The sequence below is a fragment of the Megascapheus bottae genome, chromosome 1 (assembly GCF_031878675.1).
Source record: "Megascapheus bottae isolate mThoBot1 chromosome 1, mThoBot2.hap1, whole genome shotgun sequence".
Lineage (NCBI taxonomy): Eukaryota > Metazoa > Chordata > Mammalia > Rodentia > Geomyidae > Megascapheus > Megascapheus bottae.
In genome coordinates this window covers 26793792-26812121 of record NC_143509.1, presented here as the reverse complement: position 1 = coordinate 26812121, position 18330 = coordinate 26793792, and the positions used below count along the sequence as shown (strand labels likewise).

The 18330-nt window shown below is 57.6% G+C and overlaps 1 protein-coding gene across 3 annotated transcripts; it reads left to right on the top strand.

Moving 5' to 3' along the window:
• The first annotated feature begins 171 nt into the window (after positions 1-171).
• On the top strand, positions 172-18321 carry Arhgap45 (Rho GTPase activating protein 45). Of its 3 annotated transcripts, none has more exons than XM_090339674.1 (23): positions 172-312; positions 3443-3773; positions 7248-7388; positions 7697-7781; positions 7871-7943; positions 8043-8109; positions 8198-8335; positions 8700-8764; positions 8870-8980; positions 9090-9170; positions 12280-12468; positions 12639-12776; positions 12866-13056; positions 13147-13271; positions 13365-13448; positions 13597-13701; positions 13803-13975; positions 14381-14569; positions 14673-14810; positions 15111-15337; positions 15430-15634; positions 17271-17379; positions 17689-18321. In XM_090339674.1, the coding sequence occupies exons 1-23, from the start codon at positions 175-177 to the stop codon at positions 18012-18014; spliced, it is 3429 nt and encodes a 1142-aa protein (XP_090195800.1). In that variant the 5' UTR covers positions 172-174; the 3' UTR covers positions 18015-18321. The 3 variants fall into 3 exon arrangements, with proteins under 3 accessions (XP_090195800.1, XP_090195803.1, XP_090195802.1); XM_090339677.1 differs by having other exon boundaries at positions 7245-7388; positions 13597-13680; XM_090339676.1 differs by lacking the exon at positions 172-312 and adding an exon at positions 2469-2808.
• Positions 18322-18330: the final 9 nt, after the last annotated feature.

Genomic DNA, 18330 nt, shown 5'->3' with positions numbered 1-18330 from the left:
TCTGGCACCTAAGGGAGGTAGCTATGAGTGTACCTCACCATGAAGTGGGATGAAGTCAGGGCTGGGGAATGTTCCAGGCAGCTAAGAGGAGACTGAAGTACAGCCCTTCCGGCCAGGCCAAAGCAACACACCTTCCAGCCCTGGGCACATATGCCAAACGCAGCTGACAGAGCAATGAGTGGGGGACAAAAAGTCCTCAAGGGGCTACTTGGATGGGTTTGTGGCTGGTCCAGGGCTTGGAGAACTGGATTCAACACTGGGGGCTGTGGCCTTCCAGGTCTGTGCCCTGGAGAGCCACCCCCATCACCAGAGGTCAGTAGGGGAGGGGGTTGGTGGGGTGGAGGGGTTGGGGTAGTTGTATTAAGGGGAAAATCCTGGGAGAGTCGAGGAGAGCCAAGCCCTGTGCCTGTGGCTCATGTCTGCAGTCACAGCTACTCAAGAGACGGAGATCTGATTGTGATTCAGAGTCAACCCCATGTAGATATCCATGAGATCCCTCAATTAACCACCAAAAAGCCGAGCACTGGTGGCTCACACCTGTAATCCTAGCTACTCAGGAGGCTGAGATCTGAGGATCACCATTCAAAGCCAGCCCAGGCACTAAAGTCAGTTAGACTTATCTCCATTTAGCCACAAGAAAACTGGAAGCGGATCTGTGGCTCAAAGTGGTAGAGGGAAAGACTTGTGTAAAAGAGTTCAAGGAGAGCAGCCAGGCCTGGAATTTAAGCCCCACAAACTAACAAAAAAGCTGGAAGTGAAGGTGTGATTCAAACGGTAGAGTGCTAGTCTAGTCTTGAGCAAAAGAGCTCAGAGACAGAGCCCAGGCCCAGGCCCTGAATTGACACACACCCTAAAAAGGAATCTACAGCCCCTGCAAGACATCCCTGTCTTTACCACGTGCTGACTGTCCTTGGAGGCGTGGTCAGCCTTCTGTGTCTGCGTCCTGACCAGCCCAACTCTGGGGTTCTAAGTTGCTGGCCGGCTGGAAGCGGGGAGCTGGGCTGGCGTGCAAGGAGAGCTGACCAGAAGAGGCAGGGGGGGAGGGAGGGAGAGTTGGGGTGGTGTTTGTGTGCAGTCCGCAACCCGGGAGGCTCCCCTGTAGTCCTCTGGTGGTGGCCCCACGTGAAAGGCCGCCTCCCGGCGTGCCCGAGGCTCCGCATGGCCCTCTCCCCGTCGGAGTGGGTGGGTGTGTGGTGGTGAGCATCCTGGGGGGCCCAGCAGAGAGCGCACAGCTCCTGGGGGAGGAAATTGGGGTGCGGCGGGGCGGGGTGGGGCCCGGAGGTGGGGCGCTCGCGGCCCATACCGCAGAGCGGCCGGAGGAGGACTGGAGGGACGGGGGGGGGGGGGGGGAGCGGGGGCTCTGACCTGGAGGGACCTGGAGAGACCTGCCGGGACCAGGCGGGGCGGGGCGGGGCGCTCGCGTCCACTCCGCGGAAGGGCAGGCTGAGGCCTGGCGGGGCGGGGCCGAGGCCTGGGGAGGCGGGGCCGGGAGGCGGGGCGCTCCAGCCCACTGCGGAGTGGTAGGCTGAGACCGGGGGGCGGGGCCGAGGCCTGGGCAGGCGCCCCGCTCGAGCCCACTCTACAAAGTGATAGGCTGAGACCTCGGGGGGCGGGGCCGAGGCCTGGGGAGGCGGGGCGTTCGAGCCCACTCTACAGAGTGATAGGCTGAGACAGACGAGGCCGAGGCCTGGGGCGGCGGGGCGCTCGAGCCCACTGGAGTGGTAGGCTGAGACCTGGGGGGCGGGGCCGAGGCCTGGGGAGGCGGGGCCCTCGAGCCCACTGGAGTGGTAGGCCGAGCCCTGGGGGGCGGGGCCGAGGCCTGGGGCGGCGGGGCGCTCGAGCCCACTGGAGTGGTAGGCCGAGCCCTGGGGGACGGGGCCGAGGCCTGGGGAGGCGGGGCGCTCGAGCCCACTGGAGTGGTAGGCTGAGACCTGGGGGGCGGGGCCGAGGCCTGGGGAGGCGGGGCGCTCGAGCCCACTCTGCAGAGTGGTAGGCTGAGCCCTGGGGGGCGGGGCTGAGGCTTGGGGAGGCGGGGCGCTTGAGCCCACTCTGCAGAGTGATAGGCTGAGACCTGGAGGGGCGGGGCCGAGGCCTGGGGAGGCGGGGCGCTCGAGCCCACTCTTCAGAGTGGTAGGCTGAGCCCTGGGGGGCGGGGCTGAGGCTTGGGGAGGCGGGGCGCTCGAGCCCACTCTGCAGAGTGATAGGCTGAGACCTGGAGGGGCGGGGCCGAGGCCTGGGGAGGCGGGGCGCTCGAGCCCACTCTGCAGAGTGATAGGCTGAGACCTGGGGGGCGGGGCCGAGGCCTGGGGAGGCGGGGCCCTCGAGCCCACTGCAGAGTGGTAGGCTGAGACCTGGGGGGCGGGGCCGAGGCCTGGGGAGGCGGGGCGCTCGAGCCCACTCTGCAGAGTGGTAGGCTGAGACCGGGGGGCGGGGCCGAGGCCTGGGGAGGCGGGGCCGGGCGGGGCGCTCGAGCCCATTCCTCGGAGCGGCAGGCTGAGGCCGCGCCTCCCCCGCCTTTCCTGCGCGGGGCTGGGCGGCATCCAATGAGGGCGGCGGCCGTCACGCGGGCCTGACAGCTGGGGCGGGGCGGCCCGCGGCAATGTGGTCCTGAGCTGCCCGGCGCGGGGCGCGGAGGCCGGGACCCCCCGCTTCTCCCAGCCCCGCCGGCCTCCACCCCGGCGTCCGCTCGCCCCCCGCGGGCCGCCCCGAGGCCCCGCTATGTTCTCCAGGAAGAAACGCGAGCTCATGAAAACCCCGTCCATCTCCAAAAAGAACCGCGCGGGAAGCCCCAGCCCGCAGCCCTCGGGGGTGAGTCGGGCCACCGGGCGGGCGGGACGCGCCGCAGGCACCGCGCTGCATCCGGGGCCGGGGATCTCGGGCCGGCTCCGCGTCCCCGCGTCCCGTCGAGGTGGGGTGGTGGGTGGGGTCACGGCGGGGCTGGGCTCGGCGGGACGGGGGTTCGGGGCGCCCCCCGGAGCTGGATAATCCAGGGGGACCTTGTCCGTGGATCTGGGGGTGGAGCGGGGACGGGGGTATCCACGAAACCTGGGGGTGTCTGGGGCGGTGGGCACAGAGAGCGTCACAGGTGCCCATCTGGAAGGACCCACGTCTGTGGAAACCGAGGGGGGGCTGGAGGCTGAAGACCCTTCGCTGGAGCCCTCCCCACCCCCAGCAGGAAGTGGGGTGCCCCTCCCCCTGACCCTGTCAGCCCCGCCCGCCCCGGGCTGTGGTTTGGGCAGGGACCGTTGTTTGTGAAAGCTCTAGGGAAGAGGATGTTGGGTAACAGGTGTGTTGGGGGGGTGGGGGGAACAGCACCCAAGCCCCAAATCTCAGCCCTCTGACCTCCAGCCTTTGACACTTGTGGGAATCATTTCATTGTTGGGAAACTGAGGCAGCCCTCAGGATAAAGCATTCCCCCTTAGGTTTTTCTTCACTTTCCCAGGAACTGCTCAGGAAAGATGGCCCCGATGCCGTCTTCTCTGCACCCAGCCTGGAGCCACCAGCTTCAGCCTCCAGTGCCAAGGCCATGGGCACACTCAAGAGGCCCACCAGTCTGAGCCGCCATGCCAGCGCTGCCGGCTTCCCCCTCTCTGGTACTGCCACCTGGACCCTTGGCAGGGGCTACCGAAGCCCTCTGACGGCCGCCAGTCCTGCTGAGCTGCCCACGGAAGGCCCTTTCTTGGATGCTGTGGAAGACATTTCAAACCTGCTGGCTGATGTGGCTCGCTTTGCCGAGGGCCTAGAAAAACTCAAAGAGTGTGTGTTGCGTGATGGTGAGGACCAAGGGAAACACCAAGGCCTGGGTGGAAAAGGAGAGCAAGACACAGATCTTTTCAACAAAGGTCTTGGGGAAAGAAATGTGAAACTTCAGGGAGAGCTGCATGGGCTAAGCCATGACAGCTTGGGTTCTGAGGGATGTATAGGAGTTTGTTAACAAGTAAGAAGGGAAAGACGTAGAGAAAATGTCTGGTGCACCAGCAATGGAAAATATTGAGTACAAAGGTATGACCCTAGGAGTGCTTGCAAGGACAGTAGGGAGCCATAGAAAGTGTTCACACAGAGGATAAATTGAGTCCCATCTGCATTCTGGAACCTATGGACCGGAAGTGGGCTGAGGTCTGGGTGGTGAAGCCCAGGAGTGCTTGCTTGTAAGTTGTAGGAGGTGCTGGGGAGTAAGTGGCTTTGGGCTGTGGGATAGCAGTTCCGTTTTCTCCCTTCACAGGGCTGCTGACAGCCCTGCTTCCTGCTGGGTTATTTTCATCTGCTTCCTGTTTGTCCCTGGCAGGCCAGGCGGGCACCTCTCACTAGGGCAGGCATAACATTTTGGGTACGGTCTTCAGTGCTTGGTGTCAGCTCCCGGAAACTGCAGTGCCAAGGGCTTTGCCAAAGGGTCCCAGCCTGCACCCATTTTACAGATGAGAAGACTGAGGCCTTGGATAGGCCTAAGCTGGGGACCCCACCCCTGCTGCGGCTCTGGGGCCAGCAACCAGGCCCTCTGAAGGGTGGAAGCCCCCTGGGTTATATCTGGATCCTGGGGTGGAGGCCGAGCTGGCTTCCTGGGGAAGCGCTAATCTCCAGGCTTCCTTGGAGGTCCAGCCTGGGCAGGATGCCGCTACGTGGCCTATAGACTGTGCTGTACACAGAGGCCCCGCTTTGCTCTAGGGGAAAGGGCCTGATATGCAGGACATGGGCCGCCCTGAGGGCTGCCCTGACCCACAGGGAGACCTCGGATGCCTGGGGTCTGTAAAACTCAGCCTGAGTTGGGGGCTCAGGTCCCCATTTAGCCAAGAAGATACAGTAGAGTCATTGTGGGGGGTCTCAGGAGCAGCTGGGACCACCGGGGACACCAGCTTGGTTTTTGTCCCTTCCTTGAGCCTTCTCACACCTTAGGCCTCAGTTTCCCCACCACTCTGCACCCACCCCATATGGAACAGGGCAGCCTGGGATCTAAGACTCCTTCCTGCCTTGGGAGTCAGCCTAGGGGCTGGGGGAGGGGCTTTCCTGCGAGGGGGCGGGGCCTGAGGACTGGCCCGAGCCGGTTTGGCCACTAGCCAGCCACCCCCACTAGTCCTCACCTTTAGTCCTGCTCTGTGCTCCGGCCGTGTGTATCTGCGGGAAGGTGCATCCATCACTGGATGATGGCCCCAGGCGCTGCCAGGCAGGGCCCCGAGGTGAGGGGACAGTGGGAAGGGGCCCAGAGGTCCCCTAGCCTGGCCAGCTGGGACACAGCAGGTGGAGGAGGGGAGTCAGCGGTGATCATGCAATGGCCTTTCCAGTGCCAAGACTGAGTCTCCTCCATTTGCTGGTATCCTGCCTTGCCAGGGAGCTTTGTCAGTTTCGGGGTGCTGCAGGGACTTTGTGGTGATCGGAGGGGCAGAGTTGAGTGAAGGAATGTTCCAGACGGGGTGTGGCCTCCATGGCGCCTTCTCCAAATTCCTGGAGTCCCTTCCATCGCTTGGGGAGGGGGCGAGCAAACTGGGGAGGGGGCGAGCATTCTGGTGTGAGAGGTTAGAGATGTCACAGTTCTGGGGTGGCATTCAATGGGGTCTCTATGTGGGTGGCATCTACTGGGCCCACTCCCATCTCAGTGTTCTCTTGGTCATTCACGTCCCTTCCTCAGATTTCTGTGTCTTGAGCACCCTAGCTTGTGAATACCCCATTTCAAAAACAAGTCTCTTCCCGTTCTGAATGCTTGAGAATGGCACTTAATGTCACATCCCTTCACTCCTGGCCACCACCCTGTTTTGCACTGATACCTGCTCCAGCTCACTGCTGCCCAGAAAATAAAGCCAGGCAGTCTTTCTGCCCAGCCTAATCATGCCTTCATATGATAAAACTGATCCTTAAGAAATGCTTTCTGGAGCCGGGAGTGTGGCCTACTGGTAGAGGGCTTGCCTAGAATGCACGAAGCCTTGGGTTCAATTCCTTGGTACCACATACACAGAAAGAGCCTGAAGTGGCACTGTGGTTCAAGGGTACAGTGCTAGCCCCGAGAATGTTCAAGGACAGTGCCCAGGCCCTGAGTTCAAGTTCCAGGATTGGCAAAAAAAGAAAGAAAGAAAGAAAGAAATGCCTTCTGTAGCCAGATGCAGGGGGCCTGTAACCCTAGCTACTCTGGAGGCTGAGATCTGAACATCCTGACTTGAAGCCAGCACTCGCAGGATAGTTCCTGAGACTCTTATCTCCAATGAGCCACCCATGGGACCCTCCCCCAGGGTGAGGGGTGGAGGGGAATATTTTTTCTCTTTGTATCTCCATTTCCTCATCTGCAAAAAAAAAAAAAAAGGATAGTAATACTGCCCACTGCCAGGAAATGGGGATTGCTTAGACCCAGTGCCTAGACAGGTAGGGTGGGTCCAGGAGCAGGCTGAAAAATAAGGCCCCAAAAGAGGGTAGGACTGCATGGAGAAGAGGCCCTACGCTACAGCATTCTCTTTTGTAGGACTGCATTAGGGTTTGAACTGAGGCTGTGTGTTTGGCTGGACTAGCCCTCTCTTGCTTGCTTGAGGCATGTCACCAACCCTGCTTTTTTTTTTTTTTTTTTGGCCAGTCCTGGGGCAGGGCCTGCACACTGTCCTTGGGCTTTCTCGAGGTTAGCGCTCTACCACTTGAGCCACAGCACTACTTTTGGCTTTTTCTGTGTATGTGGCACCGAGGAATGGAACCCAGGGTATACTCGCAGCTCACCAACCTGCTTTTCTCTTCTTTTTAAATTACATCTTTTTTGTCGGGGTAATGTATAGAGGGTTAACATTTGTCAGGTAGTGGGTGCATTACTTCTCAACTATCGATACTCCTTGCTTTTCTTTTTTTAAAAAAAGGGGACTTTTGGAAATAGAGCCTAGTGTGCCGTTCTGCCCAGGGTATTGACAGAACTGTGATCCTTCAGATCCCAGTCTCCTAAGTAGTTACAATCGCTGCCACGAGCCCCCTGCATCTGTAGGACTTACAGCTCCAGCAGAAGTGGGGGTGTTAACTTTCTGGAGGGACAGAAAAAGTGTTCTAGTCAGAAAGGACCAAGCCAAGGTTTCGCCTTTGCTGACCTAACCAGTAGCCCAGAGAGAGGGGCAGTGGCCTCCATTCAATCAGTCCCCAGCTGCCCTTGCTCCCATCTGCCTCCATCTCCTGCCTGGGGACAGGGGTTGGAAGGAGGAGGAGGAGGAGGAGGAGGAGGAGGAAGAGGAGGAAGAGGAGGAGGAGCTGGGCGGCCTGTCCGTCCCTCTTCACACATTCTTTGTGCTCAGCAGATCTGGAGGCCCGGCGGCCACTGGCCCACGAATGCCTGGGTGAGGCCCTGCGTGTGATGCGCCAGGTGATTTCCAGATACCCGCTGCTGAACACCTTGGAGACCCTGACGGCAGCCGGCACCCTCATCGCCAAGGTCAAAGGTCAGCCAGCTGGGAAGGAGCAGCTGGGCCTCTGTTGCCTGGCCAGAAGGACTTCCTGGGACGGGGCTATCTAAGATGAGTTTTATTTTATTTTGTTGTGTGTGCCAGTCTTGGGTGATTCCTTGAAGAGTCTTACAGACTTTCCTGCTGGGCTGGCTTTGAATCACGATCTTCAGATCTCAGCCTCCTGAGTAGCTAGGATAGCAGCGTGAGCTCCTGGTGCCAGATGGCTGGCTCAGAGTTTCTGATCGTTAGCCTCGGGGATGGCCGCTTCCCTGAGTGGACCATGCCTTGGCTTTCCCTCCCAGCTTTCCATTATGAGTGTAACAATGAATCTGACAAGAGGGAGTTTGAGAAGGCTCTGGAAACCATGGCTGTGTCATTCAGTAGCACGTGAGTGTGGGAACCCACGAGCTGGGGGGACGGGGGGGGGCTAGGGATTGTCACGGGTGTCCATGGATCCTGCTCTTCTGGCCCTGCAGCGTGTCCGAGTTCCTCATGGGTGAGGTGGACAGCAGCACCCTCCTCTCCGTGCCCCCTGGGGACTCTAGCCAGGTGAGCCAAGGTGGGCAGGAGTAGGAGAACACGATGTCTGCAGGGGGGTAGAATGGGTCCCCGCAAAAGGCTCCTCACCCTCCTTCCCCTCCCGTGCAGTCCATGGAGAACCTGTATGGACAGGGCAGTGAGGCTCCAGCGCCAGGCTCTGAGGACTGCGAGGAAGGTGAGTATTCCCAGGGTACTCGGAGGGCAGGCTTGGTTGAGTGGGGTGCTCTGAGTGGTGGGGTTCAGGCTGAGCAGATCCTCTTCAGGCTGCCTGCCCCCGGAGGAAGTGGACATGCTGCTGCAGCGCTGTGAGGGGGGCGTAGACGCTGCGCTACAGTACGCCAAGAATCTGGCCAAGTACATGAAGGATCTCATCAGCTACCTAGAAAAGCGGACCACGCTGGGTGAGAGCCGGGGTGGGCAGGGGAGAGGCTGGTAGAGGGCAATTCTTACTTTTGTTGTTGGTGGGGGTTCTGGGTCTTGAACCCAGAGCCTGGATACCGTCCCTGAGCTCTTTTTTTTTGCTCTAAGCTTTAGTGCTCTACCACATGAACCCCAGCTCTACTTCCAGTTTTCTGCGGGTTCACTGGGAATAGGAGTCTCACAGACTTTCTTGCCTGGGCTGCCTTTGAACCACAATTACCAGATCTCAGCCTCTTGAGTAGCTAGGATGACAGCCATGAGCCCCCATCGCCCCCCCCCTCGCCCCGCTCCCGGCTCATAAGGAGGCCATGTAAATGCATTCACTCTGCACTGTACATCCTGCAGAGATGGAATTTGCCAAAGGCCTGCAGAAGGTGGTGCATAACTGCAGACAGAGCGTCATGCATGAGGTGAGACCCAGTGGTCACTGGCCAGAGGCTGGGCTTCCCCTCTGTGGGAGGGTGCGGGGTGCAGGGCCTGCCCTGCCCTCACTTTGGGCCACTCTTTCCCCACAGCCCCACATGCCCCTCTTGTCCATCTACTCACTGGCCCTGGAGCAGGACCTGGAGTTCGGCCACAGCATGGTGCAGGCCGCCAACACGCTGCAGAATCAGACTTTCATGCAGGTTAGGCAGAGCCTGGGAAGAGCCAGGCTGGGCGGGCATCCATACTGGGTCTTCCCCATTTATGGTCTATTCCTCCATCTGCCCCCCCCCTCTTCTCCCCATGCCTCAGCCCCTGACCCTGCGGAGGCAGGAGCACGAGAGACGTCGGAAGGAGATCAAGGAATCGTGGCATCGAGCTCAGCGGAAGCTGGTAGGGGTGGCAGGTGGGGCTGGGGGGGATTGGGGGGGGAGGGTGATGGGGGCACGCTCAGTCCGCAGAACCTGAGCATTGGACTTCTGCGCCTGCGCCAGAGAGGGAGGTGGAGATGTCCACTTGGTCCAGCACGTGCTGGTGGGCAGAGATGGCGGTTCCCAGGTCCCCACGATGAGGGGAGGGTCCTGTGTGTCTCTGCTTGCTGTACTTTGGAGTGGGGTAAGGGTTCTCGCACTCAGGGCCTGGGCCCTGCCCTTGACCAAGGTTGGCTGGAACCACTGGAGCCACAGCTCCACTCGTGCCCTTGTGCTCGCCCTGTCTGGGCTGGTGTTGAACCTTTCCCTCAGCTCTCAGTCTCCTGAGTAGCTAGGATTAAACGTGTGAGTCACCGGCAACTGGCCATTCATTCATTCATTCATTTTTGCCAGTCCTGAGGTTAGAGCTCTGGGCCTGGGAACTGGCCTTGAGCTTCTTTTTGTTCAAGGGGAACTTTCCACCACTTGAGCCACCGTGCTGCTTTTAGCTTTTTCTGAGTAGTTTATTAGAGATAAGAGCCTCTCACAGACTTGGCGTGGCTACCTTCAAACCACAGTCCTCAGATCTCAGCCTCCCGAGTAGCTAGGGTTACAGGTGTGAGCCATTGAGCTTTTGTTGTTGTTGTTGCAGATCATGGGGTTTGAACTGGAGGCCTGGCTCTGACCCCGAGCTCTTCAGCTCAAGGCTAATGCTCTAGCACGTTGAGCCACAGTGCCACATTTATTTATTTATTGCCAGTCCCAGCGCTCGAACTCAGGGCTTAGACACTATCCTTGGATACATTTTGCTCAAGGCTACCACTCTGCCACTTGAGCCACAGTGCCACTTGTGACTTGTTCTGAGTATGTGGTACCAGGAATCAAACCCAGGGCTTTGTGCTTGCTAGGCTAGTACTCTACCACTAGATATGCTCCTGGCCCCTTATTTATTTATTTATTGCTAGTTTGGGGCTTGAACTCAGGGCCTGAGCACTGTCATTGGGTTTTTCTCAAGGCTAACACTCTGCCACTTGAGCCACAGCACCACTTCCAGCTTTGTCTATGTATGTGGCACGGAGGAATTTAACCTAGGTCTTGGTGCATGCTAGGCAAGCACTCTTACCACTAGGCCAGACTCCCGGCCCCAATTATTTATTTATTTTTGAGACAGGCTTTTGCTACAGGCCAAGCCGGCCTGTAATTTACCATCTTTTTGTTCTTATTTTTGTTTTTTTGCTAGTCTTGGGGCTTAAACTCACTGCTTGGGCACTGTCCCTGAGCTTCTTTTGCTCAAGGCGTGCACTCTATCACTTGAGCCACAGTTTCATTTCTGGCTTTTTCTGTAATTAATTGGAGATGAGAATCTCATAGACTTTCCTGCTGGGTTTGGCTTGGAACCGCAATTCTCAGATCTCAGCCTCCCGAGTAGCTAGGATTACAGGTGTGAGCCACTGGTGCCTGGCTGAATTTACCATTTTTTTTTCTTTCATTACCTACATGCCACCAAATTTTGTTTTTGTTTGCTTGTTTGCTGTACTGGGACTTGAACTCAGAGCCTGATGCTTATCACGCTGATACTCTGCTGCTTGAGCTGCGTGCCAGACCTTCCTTCCTGATTTTGAGTTTACCTCTCTGTAGAGAGGCTGACCCTTGTGGGTTCATGTAAAGTGTCGCCGTCCCTTTTGCTGCTGTGCAGTGTTCAGCTGTGGTATCTGTCACTAACCACCTATGGTGGGTACTGTGGCTGTTCTGAGCCGTTGGGTAATAAACATTATTGCTGTAACAGGCTCTGGCCTGCCAATAGAATGTGAAAGGATTTGTCCTGGATCAGTATCCCGAATGAACGGATTGGCTGGAAGAGTGTTCGTGCATCTTTCCCCTCACACGTCACAGTTCTGCTTCTCAGTTTCTGGAAAGCCTTGCTTCATATTTTACTCACTCAATTGGGAAGTGGCTTGTTTCATGTTGATTTGCCAGAACTCTTTACATATTACAGAATGGAGACTATAATGCTATGATTCCCTTTTTCTCCCTTGCTTTACCAGTTGACTTTTTGGGGGGGCAACATCTCCCCAGTATAGCTGAGGCTGGCATTGAAATCCTCTACCTCAATTTCCCAAGTGTTTAATTTTGATGCGTGGGGATTTGGCTCAGCTAAACACCTGCTTTACCACTGATATATACTCCCAGGCCCTGGAGAGTGTGTGTGTGTGTGTGTGTGTGTGTGTGTGTGTGTGTGTGTGTGTGCATGCCAGTGTTAGGGCTTGAACTCAGGATCTGGGAACACTCCTTGAATGCTGTGCTCAAAGCTAACACTCTAGCACTCTAGCTATACACCTTTACTTCCAGCTTTTTGTTAGTTAATTGAAGATAGGAGTCTCATGGTCTTTCCTGCCTGGGCTGGCTTTGAACTACCATCTCAGATCTCAGCCTCTAAAGTAGTTAGGATTACAGGCATGTACTATAATTACAGGTACTCTTCTACATTTTTTTTTTAGTCTCTGATATTTAGGCTATAACATGACCCCCACCCAAGGGGAGAATGAATACTTCCAGTTTCTGGGGGGTGTGCCTGGCTTCCTGTCTGTGCAACCTCTCTGTTTTCATTTGTTAAGAACGGAAGTGAAACCAACCTAGGTGCAGGAGGGTGGTGAGCAAGAAGTTTGTGCTTTTATAAAGAGCTGACCCGTGCCTCAGTTTCCTTGACTAGAAAATGGGCACTGAAAGCTAGGCGCTGATGGCTCAAGCCTGAAATCCTAGCCATTCAAAAGAGATTGAGCTCTGAGGATACTGATTTGAAGCTGGCTTCAAAGCAGGCAAGTCTTCAAGACTCTAATCTCCAGTTAACCAGCAAAAAGCCACAAGTGGAATTGTGGCTCAAGTGCTCGAGTACCAGCCTTATGTAGAAAAGCCAAGAAAGAGTGCAAGGCCCAGTACCAACACAGATAAAATAAAAAGGCACCGCTTTCTTTTAGGGTGTCACTGCAGGTGGGACAATCCCTGTGTTTGGTCAGGGGCTGTTGCTCCCAGGATGTGGTTGGGGAGGGAGGAAGGAGCTGGTGAGATGGAGAATGAGACTCATCCCTTTACAGCAAGAGGCAGAATCCAACCTGCGCAAGGCCAAGCAGAGTTACATTCAGCGTTGCGAGGACCACGACAAGGCCCGCTGCTTGGTGGCCAGGGCTGAGGAGGAACAGGCGGGTGCTGGTCCCGGGGTGGGTAGTGCAGCCTCGAAGACCCTGGACAAACGGCGACGCCTGGAGGAGGAAGCCAAGAACAAGGTGAGAGTGGATGGGCAGTGCCGTGTGTGTGTGTGTGTGTGTGTGCGCGTGTGTGTGTGTGGTATGTGGTGCCTATTCTAGAGCTTGAATTCGGAGCCTTAGCTCTTTCAGTCGTGCCTGACCCTCTGTGGGATTTTTCTGAGTCTCTCATCCCATCCACCTCACTGCAGGCAGAGGAAGCCATGGCTACCTACCGCACATGCGTGGCTGATGCAAAGACACAGAAGCAGGAGCTGGAGGACACCAAGGTGACGGCGCTGCGGCAGATCCAAGAGGTGATCCGACAGAGCGACCAGACCATCAAGACGGTGTGTGCCTGGGTGTGAGAGGGTTGGGCGTGTGGGGTGCTGGGCTGGGCTCCAGCCTGCTGACGGTGTGTCCCTGCTGCTGTGTGCAGGCCACCATCTCTTACTACCAGCTGATGCACATGCAGACGGCGCCCCTGCCCGTCCACTTCCAGATGCTCTGCGAGAGCAGCAAACTCTACGACCTGGGCCAGCAGTACGCGTCCCACGTGCGCCAGCTGCAGCGCGGAGAGGAGCCCGACGTACGCTACGACTTCGAGCCACACATCTCAGCCAATGCCTGGTACCACAGAGGAATCCAGACCTGCCTCCCTTCCCCGCCAAGGTGGCCACCCCCTCATAACCTCCCTGTCCTTACCCCCCTCCTCCCCAGGTCTCCAGTCCTGCGTGCCCGGAAGAGCAGCTTCAATGTTGGTGACACAGCAGGAACCCAGGCACCCAGCAGCCCCCCGGAGGAGGGCGGGCCCATTGAAGGGTCACCAGCCAAGGAGCACAGGGGTGAGTGCCTGCGGGAGCCTGGGCAGGGCTGGCTCCCTGTGGCCCTGGCACTGTTCTCTAAGAGATGCCTCCACCTTCTCTTCTCTGCCAAAGGTGGACGAGGACACCAGGTACACAAATCATGGCCAATCTCCATCTCAGACTCTGACAGCGGCCTTGACCCCAGCTCTGGCTCAGGTGAATGACTGGGTATGATGTGGGGGAGTCCAAATGCCTCCCCCTCCCACACCTCTGGCCTCTATTCTCACTGTGCGGGTCAAAGATGTTTGTCCTAGAGCTCCTAGACTTAGCACTCATGAATCTGATGGCCCTTTTTCCTGCCCAGGCGACTTCAAGAAGATTGAGCGGACATCTTCCAGTGGTACCATGTCATCCAGCGAGGAGCTGGTGGAACAGGAGGCTGGCGAGGGTGCGTCTGCCTTTGAGCAGGGTGAGGGGCCCTGATTTGGGTGGGGATGGGGCAAGGAGTTTGGACACAGTCTGTGTGCCCACCCCCTTCTGGTCTGTGACACCCATCCTGCCCCCCCCCAGCCGACCTCAATGACATCACCCCTGAACTGCCCGTGCCTGTGCCCAGTGGACCTTTCCGCCACGTGGGACTGTCCAAGGCTGCCCGCACACACCGGCTGAGGAAACTCCGCACGCCCGCCAAGTGCCGAGAGTGTAACAGCTACGTCTACTTCCAGGGGGCTGAGTGTGAGGAGGTACGTGGCAGACTCCCTGTGACAGGGAGTTTTTAAGAAGTGAAGAAAGGTTAGGGATGTGGTTCAAGTAGTAAAACACCTGCCTAACAAGCAGGAGGCCCTAGGTTCAAACCTCAGTACCTCCAGAGACACAAGGGTCTGTGAGACTATGCTGGGGGTGGACAGGTTATCTCAAGCAAAGTGTGTGGCTAGTGCAAAGGCCCTGGGGCTGTGGTAGAAAAACCAAAGGGCTAAAAGACAGGTGTGAGGAGTGATAGCTCTCCTCCAAAAGGGGTTTCATGTGGCCAGGGAGGCTTGGGGCTTGTATTTTCAGAAGGCACAATGAGGAATTTCAGGGATGGGGCAGGAAGCCATCTGAACCACGTGTCAAGAAGGATTGCGGTTTACTTTTTCCTGGTCCCCTAGTGCTGCCTGGCGTGTCACAAGAAATGTCTGGAAACGCTGGCCATCCAGTGTGGCCACAAGAAACTGCAGGGCCGTCTGCAGCTCTTTGGCCAGGACTTCAGCCAGGCAGCCCTGCGCACCCCGGACGGCGTGCCCTTCATCATTAAGAAGTGTGTCTGTGAGATCGAGCGACGGGCCCTGCGCACCAAGGTGCGACCCCGCGGTGCAAGCCGCAAGCTGTGCAAGCCGCAAGCCTGCCGGGTCCTGGGAGCGGGCGGGGGGCCGGGAGGCTGACGGGATCGCATCCCCACAGGGCATCTACCGGGTGAACGGCGTGAAGACTCGGGTGGAGAAGCTGTGCCAGGCCTTCGAGAATGGCAAGGAGCTGGTGGAACTGTCACAGGCCTTGCCCCACGACATAAGCAACGTCCTCAAGCTCTACCTGCGCCAGGTGAGATGGGAAAGTAGAGGCTGAAGGCGGAGCCCGCACCTGGAAGAACTGTGGCCTGTGAGGCTAGAACAGGGTGGCGGGGTCATCCACGGACAGGGGCAAAGCTGCTAGGATGAGGCGGCGGCTGGTGCTGCAGTGGGTGGGGCCTAAGGCGAGGGGGCGGGGCCGGGTTCCTGGGACACGCCCGCCGGAAGCGGGGCAGCCAATGGAGACACCCCCTGCCGCGTGTGGGCGTGGCCAGCGCCGGAGCCCTGCCCGGGTAGGCGGGCCGACCAGGTGCTGACTTACTTTGCCCCGTAGCTCCCCGAGCCGCTCATCTCCTTCCGCCTTTACCATGAGCTGGTGGGACTGGCCAAGGAGAGCCTGAAGGCCGAGGCCGAGGCCAAGGCAGCCTCCCGGGGCCGGCAGGATGGGTCCGAGAGCGAGGCAGCCACTGAGGCCATGGTGGGCCGCCTCCGAGAGCTCCTGCGGGACCTGCCCGCCGAGAACCGGGCCACGCTGCAGTACCTGCTCCGGCACCTGCGCCGGTGAGGCTTCCGCCCCCCGTCCCGGGCAGGGGAAGGGTGGCCGGAGAGTCTGGGAGGCACTCACAACACTTGGCACCGTTCCGGACCCTCAGGATCGTGGAGGTGGAGGAGGACAACAAGATGACGCCAGGCAATCTGGGGATCGTCTTCGGACCCACGCTGCTGCGTCCTCGGCCTACCGAGGCCACCGTCTCCCTCTCTTCCCTGGTGGACTATCCCCACCAGGCACGCGTGGTTGAGGCGCTCATCGTCCACTACAGCCTGGTCTTTGAGGAGGAGTCTGAGGAGGCACCCGAGGTGAGGCCCGGGTCTGACTGAGCTGTCCCCTGGGAAAGTGAGAGGGCCCCTGATGGGTGACATGGGCGGGAAAGGCTGATTTGGACCAGTCAGCCAGGGAGCCCTGTGGGGGGTCCTCTAAGCTGACCTGGACGAAGCCTGAGTCCTAAGGAAGAGCCCCAAGATGTGCAGACTCCTTTACACCACCACTCTCCTCGTCCCTGTTGCTGGCCCATGCTCAGAAGGGTCTGCCTGGAGCACTGTATCTCATCCATACGTTGTTGTGGCTTCTTTTTTTTCTTTTTGTGTTCTGGTGCCAGTACTGGGATTTGAACTGTCCCTTAGCTTTCCTGGTCACTCCTAGCACTTTTTCACTTGAGCCACCCTTCCATTTCTGGCTCTCTGGTACTTCATTGTAGATAAGTTTCATGAACTTTTCCACAGCTGTTTTTGGACCATGATCCTCAGATCTCAACCTCCTGAGTAAATAGAGCCACGGGTACGTGGCTTACTACCCTGTTTTAATTTCTTGCCCCCCTCCCTTTTTTTGGCCAGTCCTGGGGCTTGAACTCAGGACCTGAGCACTGTCCTTGGGCTTTCTCAAGGCCAGTGCTCTACCACTCGAGCCATAGCACCTGCGTATGTGATACCAAGGAATAGAACCCAGGGCTTCATGCGTGCGAGGCAAGCACACTACCACTAAGCCATGTTCCCAGTCCTGTTTTGTTTTGTTTCAGTTTTAGAAACTGCGTTTATTCTGTCCTCATATTTCTTATCCATCTCTGGCTTCTCTTGGTGTCCTTGGATTTTCTCTGACTGCCAGGTTGGGCCCTATATGCCCAGGAAGCTATGAGCCTAGGACCGCAGAGTTTGCAGCCTGGGGCTTCAGTGCTGGTGTCTGAGCTGGGCTTGTCTGTCTGGTTAGAGTATCTGCTCAATGAAAGAGCACTGAGGAGAATCCCCCTGGGGTTGGGGGACAGGCATGGGATGGCTCCTGATCCCCTAGAGTAGCTGGGCCAATGGCAGATCTACACCCATAATCTAACTCCTCTGGAGAATGAGACCTGAGAATCAAGGTTTGAAGCCAGTCCTGACAGACTCTCTATCTCCAGTGAACTAGTGAAGAGCCAGAAGTAGAGATGTGGTTCAAGTGGTAGTGTGTGCCTAGCATACACAAAGACCTGGTTCTATTCCTTGGTACCATATACATAGAAAAAAAGCCAGAAGTGGGGCTGGGAGTTTGGCCTAATGGTAGAGTGCTTGCCTAGCATGCACAAAGACCGGGGTTCGATTCCTTGGTACCACATACTTAGAAAAAGCCAGAAGTGATGCGGAGGCTCAAGTGGTAGAGCTCTAGCCTTGAGAAAAATCCAAGGACAGTGCTCAGGCCCTGAGCTTAAGCCCAGGACTGACAAAAAAAAAAAAAAAAAAAAAAGCCAGAAGTGGTGCTGTGGCTCAAGTGGTAGAGCTCTAGCCTTGAGAAAGCCCAAGAAAAGTGTTCAGGCCCTGAGTTCAAAGCCCAGGACTGACAAAAAAAAAAAAGAGAGAGAGAAAAAAAAGAAAAAAGAAGGGCCAGGGCTATTTATACACTAGAAGGAAACAGCTGGGGGGCAGGGAGGGCGGAGAGGCACCTTCCATCACTCCTTCCCTGCTGCAGGATGAGCCCTGTAACCAGCGGGCTGAGGTAGTGGTGCTGATGCCCCACTTGGAGACGAGTGTGGGAGCTGCCTTCGCCCTGCAGGTGGAGGCAGAGGATGGAGGCCAAGGTGAGTGGATGGCCCTGAGCCAGCGGGTGCAGGTGGTATTTCCCATGGGGTTGTCAGCCGTCCATGGGCTCCGTCCATGTAAGCCCATCAACGTAGCCCTTCTCCAAGATGGTGACCTGTGCCAGAAAAGGAGCACACATGGGTGGTGCCTGTGTGTGCTGAGCCTCTGTGGTGCAGGCAGCAGGCCAGGCCACTTTCCTCAGAGCCTAGGTTTCAAGGGGGAATAAAGCTGGGTGGACAGCCTCAGCATGGGAGCCAGGTACCCGTCTGATGCCAGGATGTCTGTCGGTCTCTGCCTCTTCCTCCCAGAATCCCGAGTTGCCTCCAATGACTCAGACTCGGAGCTGGAGGAGACCTCAGACCCCCTGTCGTCATCCGATGCCAGTGCCCTGCACCACCTTCACTTCCCTGACAAGCAGGACGACGAGGCTGGACTGCAGGGGGGTCCCCAAAGCCACAGGGGCAGCGAGGAGCAGCTGGGGGACGAGGATGAGGCGGGTTCAGCTCCACAGCTGTTGACCTACAATACCAACCAGTCCAACAATGTGGCACCAGCCCAGCTGCCCGCCATGAGGCTCCATGGCAGGAACATTGCTGTGGGCACCTGCCAGGAAAGGCAGCCTCGTTTTGTGTGAGGAGCCCATCGCCGGCCACTTTCCCACGAGGCTCTGCCTCTCTGGACTGCCAGAGCTTTGAAGCATGGCTCCGTCTTGATGTCCTGGATCACTGGAATCCTGCAGCCTGGGTGACCTGGCCGCCTCTTCCCAGAAGCTTCCAGCAACACGAGACACTGGGCCTGGGGGATGCACCCACGTCCTTGCTCTGGGTCTGCTGGACGAGCCTTTGCTCTTGGGTGAAGTCTTGGCTTTCTTTTTTGTACCACAGGCGTGTGTGGAACACTGTCTCCAGAAACCTGCCCCTCACCCCCCCATACCTCTTGGGATACATCTT